The 13,602-nt window shown below is 38.0% G+C and overlaps 1 protein-coding gene across 1 annotated transcript in view; it reads right to left on the bottom strand.

Annotated features, from left to right (window-relative positions):
* LOC122081527 (probable cyclic nucleotide-gated ion channel 20, chloroplastic) overlaps positions 1-9,699 on the bottom strand; it is a 118,982-nt gene extending 109,283 nt beyond the window's left edge. The window contains exons 1-2 of the mRNA XM_042648681.1: positions 9,319-9,699; positions 6,526-7,067 (exon numbers count right to left, since the gene is read on the bottom strand). Coding sequence (XP_042504615.1) covers positions 6,526-7,053 — 528 coding nt within the window. The 5' untranslated portion in view covers positions 7,054-7,067; positions 9,319-9,699. The remainder of the gene's footprint in view (positions 1-6,525; positions 7,068-9,318) is intronic.
* Between the last annotated feature and the right edge of the window lie 3,903 nt (positions 9,700-13,602).

Genomic DNA, 13,602 nt, shown 5'->3' with positions numbered 1-13,602 from the left:
TACTTTCTTGGCATTAAGGTGGCACATTCAACCAAGGGTATTATTCTCTCCTAGAGAAAAAATACCTTGGACCTCCACTCAGAGACTGGTATGTTAGGGTGTAATTGTGTAAACCATTGGATGCTCCTATTGAGGCTAACTCTCATCTCAGAAGCAAGGAAGGTGAACCTGTTAATGAGGGTCGGTATCATAGCTCATACAGTAAGTTTGGTGAGTCAGTACATGCATGATCTCTATTCATCACATATGGATGTTATGAACCAGATTCTTAGGAACTTGACGACAGCACTAGGAAATGACATTTTATTCTCTCCTACAGATCACATTAGGAATGAGGCAAACATTAATGCTGATTGGGTAGGCTCTCCAGATGATCATCGCTCTACTACCGGCTACTGTACATTTATTGGAGGTAACTTGGTTATGTCGCGCAATAAGAAGCAGTCAGTTGTGGCTAGATCAAGTACAAAAGCTGAGTTCCGAGCTATGGCACATGGGATTGCGAGCTGCTTTGGTTAAAGGGACTCCTTCATGACCTGGGCGTGTCCATCCAGGTGCTGATGTTACTATATTGTGATAATAAGTCAGCCATCAGTATTGTACACAACCCTGTTCAGCATGATCATACCAAGCATGTTGAGATCAATAGACATTTCATCAAGGAGAAGTTAGAGTAAGGACTGATCTGTATTCCTTTTGTACGAAGTGAAGATCAGCTAGCAAACATTCTCACAAAGGGACTTAGTAGTAAATCTTTTCATTTTATTTTGTCCAAGTTGGGTATGCGTGATATCCATGCACCAACTTGAGGGGGATTATTGAATAGTGCATTATTACACTAGGACTACGACTTAGTTTGCTTAGATTCGTGTAAGAACTAGGACTCCTTACTCATGTAAGAACTAGGTTTTCTATTTTGCTAACAATAAAGAAGGGGTTGTACCCTCTAAGGTACAAGTCCAAATTTCCCCAATTCTACAAGTTGTAATCAATCATATGGTGTGAAGAATTAGCTCTAAGTAAGTTCTAGTGGTTGTTGGTTTGTATTTTTGGCTTGAAGATTGAAGTATTCAAGAGGTGGAAAAATCGATCAAAGGTGTCAGGGTTTTGGCACTCTTCCAAAATCGATTTTGCTCATATCTTACTGTTCAGAGCTCAATTTGAAAATCCCTTTGGAGGTTTTCTTCCCCACCATCCCAGCAGCACTCGATCTACTTTTTAGCTCCGTCAGAGCCCTACAGCCCCAAGCGTAGGTAACCATCGGCATGAAATAGAGGTTTGCGATTTAGGCTAATTCTTCCTGATTGGTGAGTTTTATGGATTTTTGTCTGACGATTTAGTTGTTCTTCTATTAGGACTAATCAATTGCATAAGATTAATCGATTGTGTGATTTGTTTTCTGATTCTCTATTCTCTAGTAATTCTCTTTATCTGTTACTTTAATGGCTGACACTGAGCCATAGAATGATGCTACTAAGGTGATATCCTCATCCTCTCATAGAATTACAGAGAAGAAACTTACAGGAGCTGTCAATTTTCAACAATGGAAGAAAATTGTATAGTTGGTGTTAACTAGTCATGAACAGCAGGATCATCTTACAAAGGGGAAACCTGCTAAGGATGCTACGTGGGACACTATTAATGCACGTATTTTGGGCCAACTGTTGAACTCGATGGATAACTATATCGTTGATATTGTTACTCACATCGATACCGTGAAGGAGTTATAGGATTATCTAAACGTCCTGTATTCTGGATAAAACAACATTTTCCTGTATTTATGAGCTATCTCAAGATTTTGATAGTGTTGATCGGAAGGGTCGACCTCTAACTTAATACTTTGCTGATTTCAAGAGGATGTGTGAAGAGTTGAACTCTCTACTTCCTAATAGTAGTGATGTTAAGAAGATGCAGAACCAGCCGGAATAGCTCTCAGTTATGGGTTTCTTGGGTGGACTTGGACCAAAGTATGATGTTGTCCGGTCTCAAATTCTTGGAGGTGATAAAGTAGCCTCTCTTATAGCTACCTTTTCTTGAGCCTTACGAATAGCCCGAGAGAATTCTCATGATCCTACACCTACACCAGCGGAGAGCTCCGCTAGTGTCTTAAAATAATAATAGAGGTGGGATTCATAATACCGACAGTGGAAGTAATAAAGGCAACCTTCTGGTAATTCCAACACTTCAAATGGTTTAGGGGCAGCATGAACATGCCATCATTGTGGTAAACAAGGACATCCTACGGTTTTGTTGGAAACTTCATGGCAAACCTCCTCAGAAACAGTTTTCCAGTGCAGCAATTACTGAGTCTTCTCAGCCTAGACAATCTGAAGGAAAAATGGTCAACATAATAGATGAAAAATTTGCATTGTATACTCAATTTCAAATTCCATCTCCCTAACCTTCCACTACTACTTTTGTCCAGACAGGTAATGCTACTGCATGTTTTTCTTCATCTTCTGGACCCTAGATAATTGATTACGGCGTGTGACGCATGTCAGATCATATGGTCTGATAGGTCAGGTATATTTTCCTCTTTTAAAAAGTCTCCTGCTCATGTTAGCTAATGGATTTGTTGTTAAAGCCAAAGGAACTGAAAATATTCATCTTAACACTTCTTTATCTTTATCATATGTCCTTCTGTTACCCAATCCTCCTTTTAACCTTTTATCTGTGAGTAATTTTACCCAAGCTCACAATTGTTCCATAATATTTTCTCCTAATTTATGTATTTTTCAAGATCTTACGACGAAGAAGACGACTGGTAGAGGTCGTACTATTGGGGGGCTTCATTTGTTTGAAGACAATTCTACTTTTGTTGCATGTTCCAGTATCCTCAGCCCCCATCAAAGTCATTGTCAACTGGGACATCCATCTTTGCAGAGTTTACAAAAGCTTGATCCTCGTTCCCATTCTATTTCCAGTTTAGATTGTGAGTCGTGTCAATTTGGGAAGCTTCACGTGCAAGCTATCGACTTAGAGTCAATAAGCAATCTACGCACCCTTTTTCTTTGGTTCAGTCCGATGTATGGGGTCCTTGTCCCATTACTTTCAAACTAGAATTTCGATATTTTGTTACTTTTGTTGATGACTATTCTAGAGTTACATGGATTTATTTAATGAAGCATCATTCAGAGTCATTTTCTATTTTTTGTGCCTTTGTTGCTGAAATTCAGAATCAGTTTAATGTCACTATAAAGGTTTTACGAAGTGCTCATGCCAAGGAATACTTTTCTGGTCCTTTCTCTCAGTTTATGGCTGGTTGTGGTATGATACACTAATCTTCCTGCTCAAACACACCCCAACAAAATGGTGTTGCTGAGCGGAAAAAATAAGCATTTAATAGAGGTTGTTCGGTCTCTTTTGTTTAAGATGAAAGTTTCCAAACTGTTTTGGTCATATGTAGTCTTAACTGCTTGTTATTGTTACAGGATGTTATTCCCCATTCTTTGCCATTTCCTCCTGACCCTCTATTTATTCTTCCTCGTATTTTTTGTTGTGTTTACTTTATTCGTGATCGTCGTCCTAGCTTATCAAAGTTGGATACACGTGCTTAAGTGTATCTTTATTGGTTAGTCACGTACTAAAAAAGGTCATCGTTGTTATTGCCCTACACTTTAGAAATATTTTGTTACTGTTGATAGAACCTTATTTGAGTCTATTTTTTATCCCGATGAATCCGTTGTTATGTCTGATATGGATGATGATCTTCCCCTTTATGTTATTCAAAATTATTCTCCACAGGTATATTGCAGATACAATGGTGCCACCACCACCTCCACCAGGGGTTGCTACCACCTTCCACAGTTGTGCCTCTGCCAACAGTCGGTATGATCGTCTACACTCGTCATCCTTGTACAGATTTTGTACCCCTGTCTCTACGGTTCCTACCTCGTCATCTTCGTCTACGGTCCCTGATCCAGGTATTCCCCTTCTGATGTTGATGTTCACATTGCACAGCGTAAGGGTGTTCAGAGTTGTACCTAACATCCAATTTCAAATTTTCTTTTGTATTATGGTGTGTCTTCCTCTTTTCATACTTGTCATTCCACTTTGTCTTGTTATCTTGTTCCTAAGTTTGTTGCAGAGGCATTGTCTAGTCCTGGCTAGAGGATAGCTATGGAAGAGGAGTTATTGGCTTTGGATACAAATCATACTCGAAATCTTGTACCATTACCTCAGGGTAAGTCCACTATTGGTTGTTGTTGTGTCTATGTTATTAAAGGAAACCCAAATGGTTCTCTTGCTCGATTGAAGGCTCAGTTAGTGGCCAAAGGCTAAGCACAGGTGTATGGGGATGATAATCCGGACACTTTTTCTCCAGTGGCCAAGTTGGCTTCTATTTTTATTTTGATATCTCTTGTTGCATCTTCTCATTAACCATTATGTCAGCTCGATGTGAAGAATGCCTTTCTTCATGGTGATTTACATGAAGAGGTTTATATGGAGCAACCACCAAGGTTTGTTGCTCAGGGGGAGTCTGGTATGGTGTGCAAACTGAAGAAGTCTTTCTATGGTTTGAAGCACTCTCCTCGGGCATGGTTTGGCAGGTTCACTGATGGGGTTCGTGAGTGTGGTATGTCAAGGTGTATAGTGATCATTCAGTATTCTATTAGAAGTCTGGCACAGGAAGGATATTTCTTGTCCTTTATGTTGATGATATTGTCATCACTAGAGATGATATTTAAGAAATCCAAAGTTTGAAAACACATCTACCGCAGAAGTTTCAGACTAAGGATATAGGACGGTTGAAGTATTTCTTGGGTGTTGAGGCTACTCAATCAAGAAAAGGAATTTCCCCCTTTCAGAGGAAATATGTTTTGGATTTGCTGACAGAGACTAGAATTTAGGGTCCTAGCCTTTGGATACTCCTATGGATCCGAATGTGAAGCTTACAGTTAGATGATCCTGAGAAGTGTCGAAGATTAGTGGGAAAGTTTAATTATTTGACAGTGACTAGGCCTGATATTGCCTTTTCCTGTCAGTGTTGTGAGTCAATTTCTTATGTCTCCATGAACATCTCATTAAGATGTTGTTATTCGTATTCTACGATATCTCAAGAAGGCTCCAGGTCATGGTTTGCTTTACTCTGATCATGGACATGGTCACATTGACGATTTCTGTGATATTGATTGGGTTGGGTCTCCTATTGATAGGCGATCAACTATTGGTTACTATAAGTTTGTTGGTGGTAATCTTGTCTTGGAAGAGCCAGAAGCAGGTTGTTGTGGCTATATCTAGCGCAGAGTCTGAGTATCGTCCCATGGCTCATGTCACCTGTGAGTTGATGTGGTGAAGCCGTTGTTGACAGAACTTGGGTTTGAGTGCACTTCATCTTTGCAATTGTGATGCGATAACCAAGCTACAATCCATATTGTATCTAATCCAGTATTCTATTAGAGGACAAAACATACTGAGGTTGACTGTCACTTTGTTCAAAAGAAGATACAACAAGGAGTTATTTCTACGAGTCACGTTTGCATAGGAGAACAACTTGTAGATGTTTTCACTAAGTCTTTGGGGAGTGGTAGAGTGGATTATATTTGTAACAAGCTAGGCATGATTAACATCTATGCTCCAGCTTTAGGGGGAATGTTAGAAGTCCATCGTGAGAAGGGCAGGAGGAGTCTTGCGCAAGCCGCAAGCTCCTCGCTTGGTGTTTTCCTAGTCCAAATAGGATTGTCCTAATTCAACTAGGACTGATGTCTAATTAGCAGTTAGTAAGCTTATGTTAATTTCCTATTCTGTTTTGGACTTCGTAGGACTTATATCTTACTTGTAATAGGACTTGTAATAGCTGATTGGAGTTCTACATAATGAATAGAGGTGGACAGCCCCAATCCATCAATTGGGACTCCCTTGCACAAATCGCAGGACTCTCTCTTTCTCTCTCTCTCTCTCTTTTTCTTTTACATGTCACACGCTTGTGAAGAGTATATTTGGGTATTTCTCCTTATACAATTGGAAGGGGCCATTACGTAGAGCAATGGTAAAAAAGTTTGGGCTGCCAGGGCATATGCCTGGGTTCAAGTCTTGAGGGTGACCAGCCGGAAACTTTGCCCAAAAAAATGCAAAAGTTTAGGATCAACTTTAAACTCACTCCTCCTAGGACCCCGTATAAGCGGAACCACCACTGTGTAATGGCCCTTTACTTTATACAATTAAACACTATAGTGGGCTTGGCCAACATTTTTATAAGAAAGTCGAAAAATAAAATCAAAACGAAGCAAATAATAATCCAAACTTAGTCAACCCAGATACCTCACCCAAACAGAAGAATTTGTAAAATGCAGCATAGCCGGTTCGATGTCTACCGTGGGATACCACGGGTACATACAAGGATCTTCAATCATGATTGTAGAAACAAAAGCAGACCCTGTTAGCAGACTACTTACAGAAACCTGACCATAAAAAACTGGTCTATTGAAGTAGTCATTGGATGTTCTTCTCTAAATTCAAATGACTGTGCAACTGATATGGACACAAACATAAATCAATTCATGTCTACAAAGGGAAGAAAAGCACCTTGGGATCAAATAGGCCTGAATGTCTTGATTTCTTTTGCTCTTCTGCTTTGAAATTGTAATATGCTAAGCAAGTTGTGCAGTAAGGTTCGTTGCATGCACCCAATGGTCCAGAATTTAATAAATGTCCAATATTTCCGGCGACGTCATTGTTTGACCAGTGTTTTTCTTCCATCCCATTAGAAGGGGGTAATTGGTCTTCAATTAAAGAAGGTGATTTTTGGCCCACTATCCCATCCATAGGCTGACTAAAATTCCCAGGGGTCCTAATAAATAATGGGCCGCTCATTTGTATGGAGGAAGTTCCCCTATTGCTCCGCAAAGGTCCAGTATGACTTACAAGGTTCTTTTCACTTTCACATGACTCCATAGAGTTCATTTGTATGGACATCGATGCACTTCGATTCATGCCTTTAAGCCTCCGAATAGCGCCAATTTCCTTCAGACGGTCTTCAATCTTTCTTTCTTGGAGTGGTCTCTGAGAGTTAGCATCTCTTGTGAGCATTTCATCTTTCTTACCACCATCCATTCCTCACACATGAACTGCATGAAAATAGTTATTAAGAGAGAGGGGGGGGGCACAAGTAAGAATCAAGTAGGTAAATTTGAAAATCAGAAAATGGACGACCAAGATAGAATATGAGCCATTTTGGTGTCAAATAACTGATTTTATTGATAATAGAAAAGAATGAGCTGACAAGTTGAATATGATGAGTTAATTCACTAGCATGAGATAACCACATTGACGTTCAATATGCTTCCAGAATAGAGTTACTTAGATATAGTTCACTATCAATATGCTTCCACATTGATATAATTCACAATCAATTGACTTAAGCTTGTCAGTTTGAGACTTGGTCCCAAGCTCTTTCATACATAAGGCCCACAGGCCGGACCTTAAAAGCAGCAAAAGATTAATAGTTACTTTTATTCTTAAAACATGCCATATAGATTATATGTGTGAAACATATTCCCAATATAATATACATAAATAAGCCAAGATTTTTGCAAGCAAATCCCAACCCTGTCCCACCCAGGCTCATTTAACTAAACCAGCTTACTTTGATGCCCATAATCGAGTCACCTGCTGCAAAACAATGTGCTCACAGGAAGCTAAACTGAGCTTAAGACCAAGCAAGCTAGCTTGGCTCATTTACATACCCTAGCTTAAGTTTCCAAAGGCAGGACAGTGTCTGCATTTAGTTTCCTAAAAGCTTCATGGCACCCACCAAACCTCTAATTTACAACTAAATATCTTCATTCGTCACATAGTCCCAATACTGCAGTCTTTAGCAAAATCACTTTTAACACTATAATCAAGCTTATATATCAATTTTATTTCACATTTTTAGATGAGGTTGTGCACAACCACCCTTCTGCACTAAAGGATATATAAAATGCTCTCATTTTAGATACAAGAATGTCCACCCTATAACTTACAGTGGCTGCCAGAATTTTTTTCAATAGTTCAGGGAGGAGACAGAAGCCAACAACATGGTCTCAGAGACGATGTTTAAATATTAAAGGAACATTATTTTCAAATTGCAGTTGAATACGATGGCTGTATTTCATGTTCTCTGTTTCATTTCATTTCATTTTTATATATCTGTACTCAAATGACAGCAAATATAAGGAAAAATGTAAAAAACAATGACTGCTAAATCAAGATAAAACTTAGCAACAGAACGAAATGGAAGCAATAACAACTTGCTTCAATAAATGATTATTTTACTGGGATTGTCTTATAAACAAACAAAATTGCATAGGAATGAATAGTTTTAACTGCAAAGCAATACAAGAAATTTTGAAACAGCAAAAAATTTAATTTTATGAATTTTGCCCATCAACCAAAAAATAAAAAGATGATATCTTGGCCAGTCATGAAATCACCATCCATAGAGGACACTAACCCCATGGTGCTTGGATTCATTTCCCCAGTAAAAACACATTAAGAATGTTTATAACTACAAATCTATTTTCAAGGAAATATTTTCCCGTTCCAACAAAGGTAAGCTTATAAAACAGGGTCTTATCCCTGTGGAGTAGAGACCAGAAAACCAAAACAAAACTTCGATAGTTGAAATTATAATGAAACTTACAGAGAAACCACAACTTTTCTGGATCTGAATAGCAGATATATAGGTCTCTAACTGAATATCGTCCTGTGTTCGATCAATTCACAGAACAACCTATTCGAATTTATTCAGAAGGAAAGACGAGAGGAAGAAGGAGAGGAAGGATGAAACTGATCAGGTCTGAGCAATTTGCGATCAGATACAACACGAGGATAGACTATAACTGGGAAACAGTGAATCGGGTAAATGCTGAAGCAACAACACCTGAGACAAAACAAAACTTCGACCATCAACGATGATGCCAGAGCTAAATTCTTACGCCAAAACACCTAATAATTCAATTTACAGAGAAAACCACAATTTTTCTGGAATTTAACAGCAGATATACTAGTCTCTAACAGAATGTCGTCCTGTGTCCGATCAATTCAGTTTCACAGCAGAGTAGACAATATTGCAGAACAACCCATTCGCAATACTTCATAAGGAAATACAAGAGAAAGAGAGAGATGAAAGATGAAACCGATCAAGTCTGAGCAATTTCCGATCAGATATAACAAGCGGAGAGACTCAGTAACTGTGAAACACTGAATGAGATACATGTTGAAGAAAAACTTCGACCATCCACGACGATGCCAGAGCTAAATGCTGAAGCAAAAACACCTAATAATGAAATTTACAGAGAAACCCACTTTTTTTCTGGAATTTAACAGCAGATATACCTGTTTCTAACTGAATGTCGTCCCGTGTTCGATCAATTCGGTTTCACAGAAGAGTAGACAGTACTCCAGAGCAACCTATTCGAAGAGAGAGATGAAGGATGAAACCGATCAAGTCTGAGCCATTTCCGATCATTGGAAAACACTGAATGAGTAGACGCAGTGTTCGGTCAAGATCAGAGAGATTCCAGGAGGATAAGACAGATTCAGGTTTTGAATGTTTGAAGATTAAGGGGATTCGAGGGGTTTTACATGTTTCTTGGTAGGTTGTGTATAGGGTAGGTAGTACTGTGGGAAGAAGTTTCTTGCATGTTTCTTTTTTCAGTTTCATGGCTCTCCTCTTTGGACTTTGGACTTTGGACTTTGGACTTTGGACTTGGTCTTTGGTATCTGGAGTTTAGAATGGGACTCGCGTTGAAACTGACAATTTCTTATTCAATCTCTACCGTCGTCTCTCGCAGGCGCCCGCTTTCGCTTTCTTTAAACGATATCCGGTAATGTTGAGGTCCATGGTTGACAATGGATATCATCAATTTTGTCCCTAGTTTTTGAGGTCCGGCGCGTGAGCGAGATGACTTCCAATGTTGGATTGAACTATGGCTCCGTATTGGCTCTTTATTGTCTCCGTTTGGTCACAATAAGGGAAATTTTCAAAACCTAGGAAATAATTTGGGAGAATTACTTGATCACCCATTTTTGGGTTTCACTTTATAAAATTATCCAAATTATGTTTCACTTAACAAAAATATATAAAATAATGTTTGAATTTACAAAACTACCCAAAACAGTAACCTTCACTCAACCAAGCATATAATTTGTCATTTTTACCCCCAACAACCCTCTTCCCTCTTCTCTAATCACCGTTCCCTATAATCACCCCGTCCACCCTACAACCCCCATCCCTTCCCTACTACTGTCATTCTTCCTTGCGTGGTCGCACCTCACCCTATGTTGCTACCCCTCTCTCCCCACACCATTCTCCTTCGTGCACCAACCCGGTATTGGCATTGACATCTCTCTATTCATCAATCACCTCACGCCGTCTTGTAGAATAAGGCTTCTGCATGTACTCACACCTAGCCCTCGGTGCCCTCAGTGCCTAAGAGAAGAACGAAGCTACACAACACCTCACACTCCAAGCTTAGGATCCATCAATTATAATAGCATCTAATGCGTCACCATGGACTGGCTTCATTCCCCTGCCCCTTGTAATTCTTCCGCCCACTACCCCAGACCAAACCTGGAAGCACCCCTAACTGGATCTTCCATGTTGTTGATACAATCGTTATCTGGTTTGCAAGCTTCACAAAATTCCTGTAAAAATTCAATCCTCTAGCAACGAGGCAAGGAAGGGCGAAAACTACAAGCAACTTCCATGATCTCTGCAAAATCAGTCCAATCAGACGCTCTGTTCTTCCTTTGGAGAGAAAAAAAATTCTAGCAATTTTGCAACCTAGCCTTGCTAGACATCAATCGACATCCCTCCTTATCATCATCGGGTGTCCTCTTTGAATATCACCAAACTACCATTAGTTCTATGCCAAAGTATGGCATACTCTTCCATATCTGGACAAAGCAGTCTCACCTCCGTTGTCAGCCAAGGATCAGACAACAATTTCGTTCTTAATGCTTCGATTTCCCTCCTCTACAATCTTCGTTGATGATGCGCTCCAGGTTAGTAATTTCGGTTCAGGCAAGAGAAGAAGGTCATTGTTTTGATCTTTAAGAACAGTAAGGAAGATAAAGAGAATATTGAGATTGAGAGCAGGGAGTTGTTTCCTATCCATGTTCGAAGAAGATGAAAGAAGATTAAGTGGGCCCGGGGCTAAAAATGTCAAAATAATACTTAAACAAAGAAACATACGCTATATTGGGTACTTCTGTGAACCAAAACTCAAATTTGGCTAATTTTGTTAAGTGAAACAATAATTGGCTAATTTGGTAAAAGGAAACCCAAATGTGGGTAATCAGGTAGTTTTCCCAAATAATTTTTTGTAATCAATATTCCATATGATTATATCATTAATTTTAAATTAATTTATATTAATAAATTTTATTTTACTTTGATATGATAAAAAAATTATAAGATTTTAATAAATAATATTACAATTATGTTAATAGTGATTACAATATTGGAAAAATTATTGTCATAATATCCTTTTTTATTTTTTTTCGAATATACAATTATTAAACATATTTAATAGGAAAAATGTTTACCATCTAAGAGTGTAAGAGTTCCACCATCAGCGATGAGGTGTAATGAGCATGGTCAAGCGTTCCTAGTCGTTGGATGCTCACCGTACCTCACCGCTCATTATAGACAATTTAAACTCTCAATAAGGTGGGCATTTTCACCTTTCACAATGCTCATGATAGCATGTTATCTACATCTGTTTTTGGGCATAGCCCTAATTAAGGAGTCTACATTTTTTGCTTGAACCTTTTTTATTATTTTGATTAATTAATGAAGAGTGGATTAGTTGGGGAGGAATCTCCCATATCACGTCAAGGTCGGTGCTGAGAATGATATCACCTATAAGAATACACGGTTGGTGGACAAAAACATTAAAAAATGTGAGAAGGCTAACTTGGGTGTTGTTTGACACATGTACAACTTGGGTTAATTAAAAATTAGCGTTGGATAATGACTCAATAACGCGTTCCCGTAGAGTTTGGGCCCCACCAGATTTTCAGATGACGAAAACAAAATTAGGCTGGGCGTGTAAATTTGGAACTAGATCTAAAACTGAAAACCCAAATCAAATCAACCCATTTAAATTGAATTGGAATTGGAATTGGAATTGATTTTTATAATTGAAATTTCATTTGATTCGATTTCAATTTGAAGTTAAAAACGCTTGTTTTGAACCAAACCGAATAAAATCCATACAAACCAAGCTTAAACCTGCAAATTAGTGTTTTAAAGGGCTTAACTTATTCAATAACTGTTAATGAGCCAATAAGTATCATATCACAAAAAAAAATAAAAAATAGTCAATAAATATTTTAAAGATATTTGATATTTATACTATTTTATGATATATGTACATAGACTAATGAAATTAATTGAACCTTAGTATTAAAAAAGAGTTGAAAAGCACAAGATTTGAAATTGTAGGACTGTATTTTCATGAGTTTATAATTTTCTTCCCAGCTTTATTTTTTAAGAAAATGTGCCACTTAAACACGAACTTAAACCAAGTAAGATCCAAAAGTAAACGAAACATTACTAAGATCCTATATGAATCAAATAAACTGCGATTTGTTATTAAATTATCTAATTCCAATTCGACTTCAATTTGTACATATTTCTTGTACACACAACTATATGATCTAACAATTGGAATAATGATTGGTATTAGTAAACACTAGATAGAATTTTTACAATCGTCGCTTGCTTGGACAGTAAGGTTGTTGTTTCAGCTCTTCAGCTTTTCAGATTCAACTACTTCCTTTGATTGGGTTGCACGTGTAATTATGTATGATATTCTATCATTTGTTTCTTCTTTTCTAAGTATTCAGTTTTGTATGTTCGAAGGCCTTTGTTATAGTGTTGCTCATTTTTTAGCCATGAGAGCTTTGATTGTCTCTGATAGAGGCTTGGAAGCACTCAATCCCTTAAACCAATTTATAAGGTAAGAAAATCCAAAAACATATCTATTAGAATAAACACCACCAATTACGAAGAAAAATAAAGATTCACATAAAAATGACATAGATTTAACGAGGTTCACACATTGATGTGGTATGCTATATCTTCGGGCGAAGAAGAAAATGATTCACTATGTAGAAAAGAGGTTACAATGGTGATCATTCAAGAGCACCCAAATTTGCTGCAAGACCACTCGCCCAGAAACTTTAAAATGAAAAACCCTAAATCTCAGAATACTTGCTCAACAACACAATAATACATACATATACTCCTTCAAGTTGGGTCGATCCATCGGATCACGATCAGTAGGCCCGAGCCCCGAGTCCAGCATTGATCTCAGAAAAAAAATCTCATTCAAGTCACCACCAAAATATATCAAAGACGTTCAATCTTCGAAATGAGTAAAAAATTCGAGACAAACATAACAATATGAACTCACATCAATTCCCTTGAGAAACCATATGACCCATATGGGATCATAACAGTCCCAAACTTAGGCACCGTTTGACAACATTTTGTTTCTGTAGTTTTTGTATTTTCTTGTTCCCATAAACGGAGAAACAACCTAAAAAGCATTTGATAAAGTTGTTCCGTTTCACTCGTTTCTAAAAATATAAATCAAAATTTATGCATAT

Source organism: Macadamia integrifolia, chromosome 1 (genome assembly GCF_013358625.1).
Source record: "Macadamia integrifolia cultivar HAES 741 chromosome 1, SCU_Mint_v3, whole genome shotgun sequence".
NCBI lineage: Eukaryota > Viridiplantae > Streptophyta > Magnoliopsida > Proteales > Proteaceae > Macadamia > Macadamia integrifolia.
Note: the sequence above shows the minus strand (reverse complement) of the source record. Positions and strands in the feature narration are given on the sequence as shown.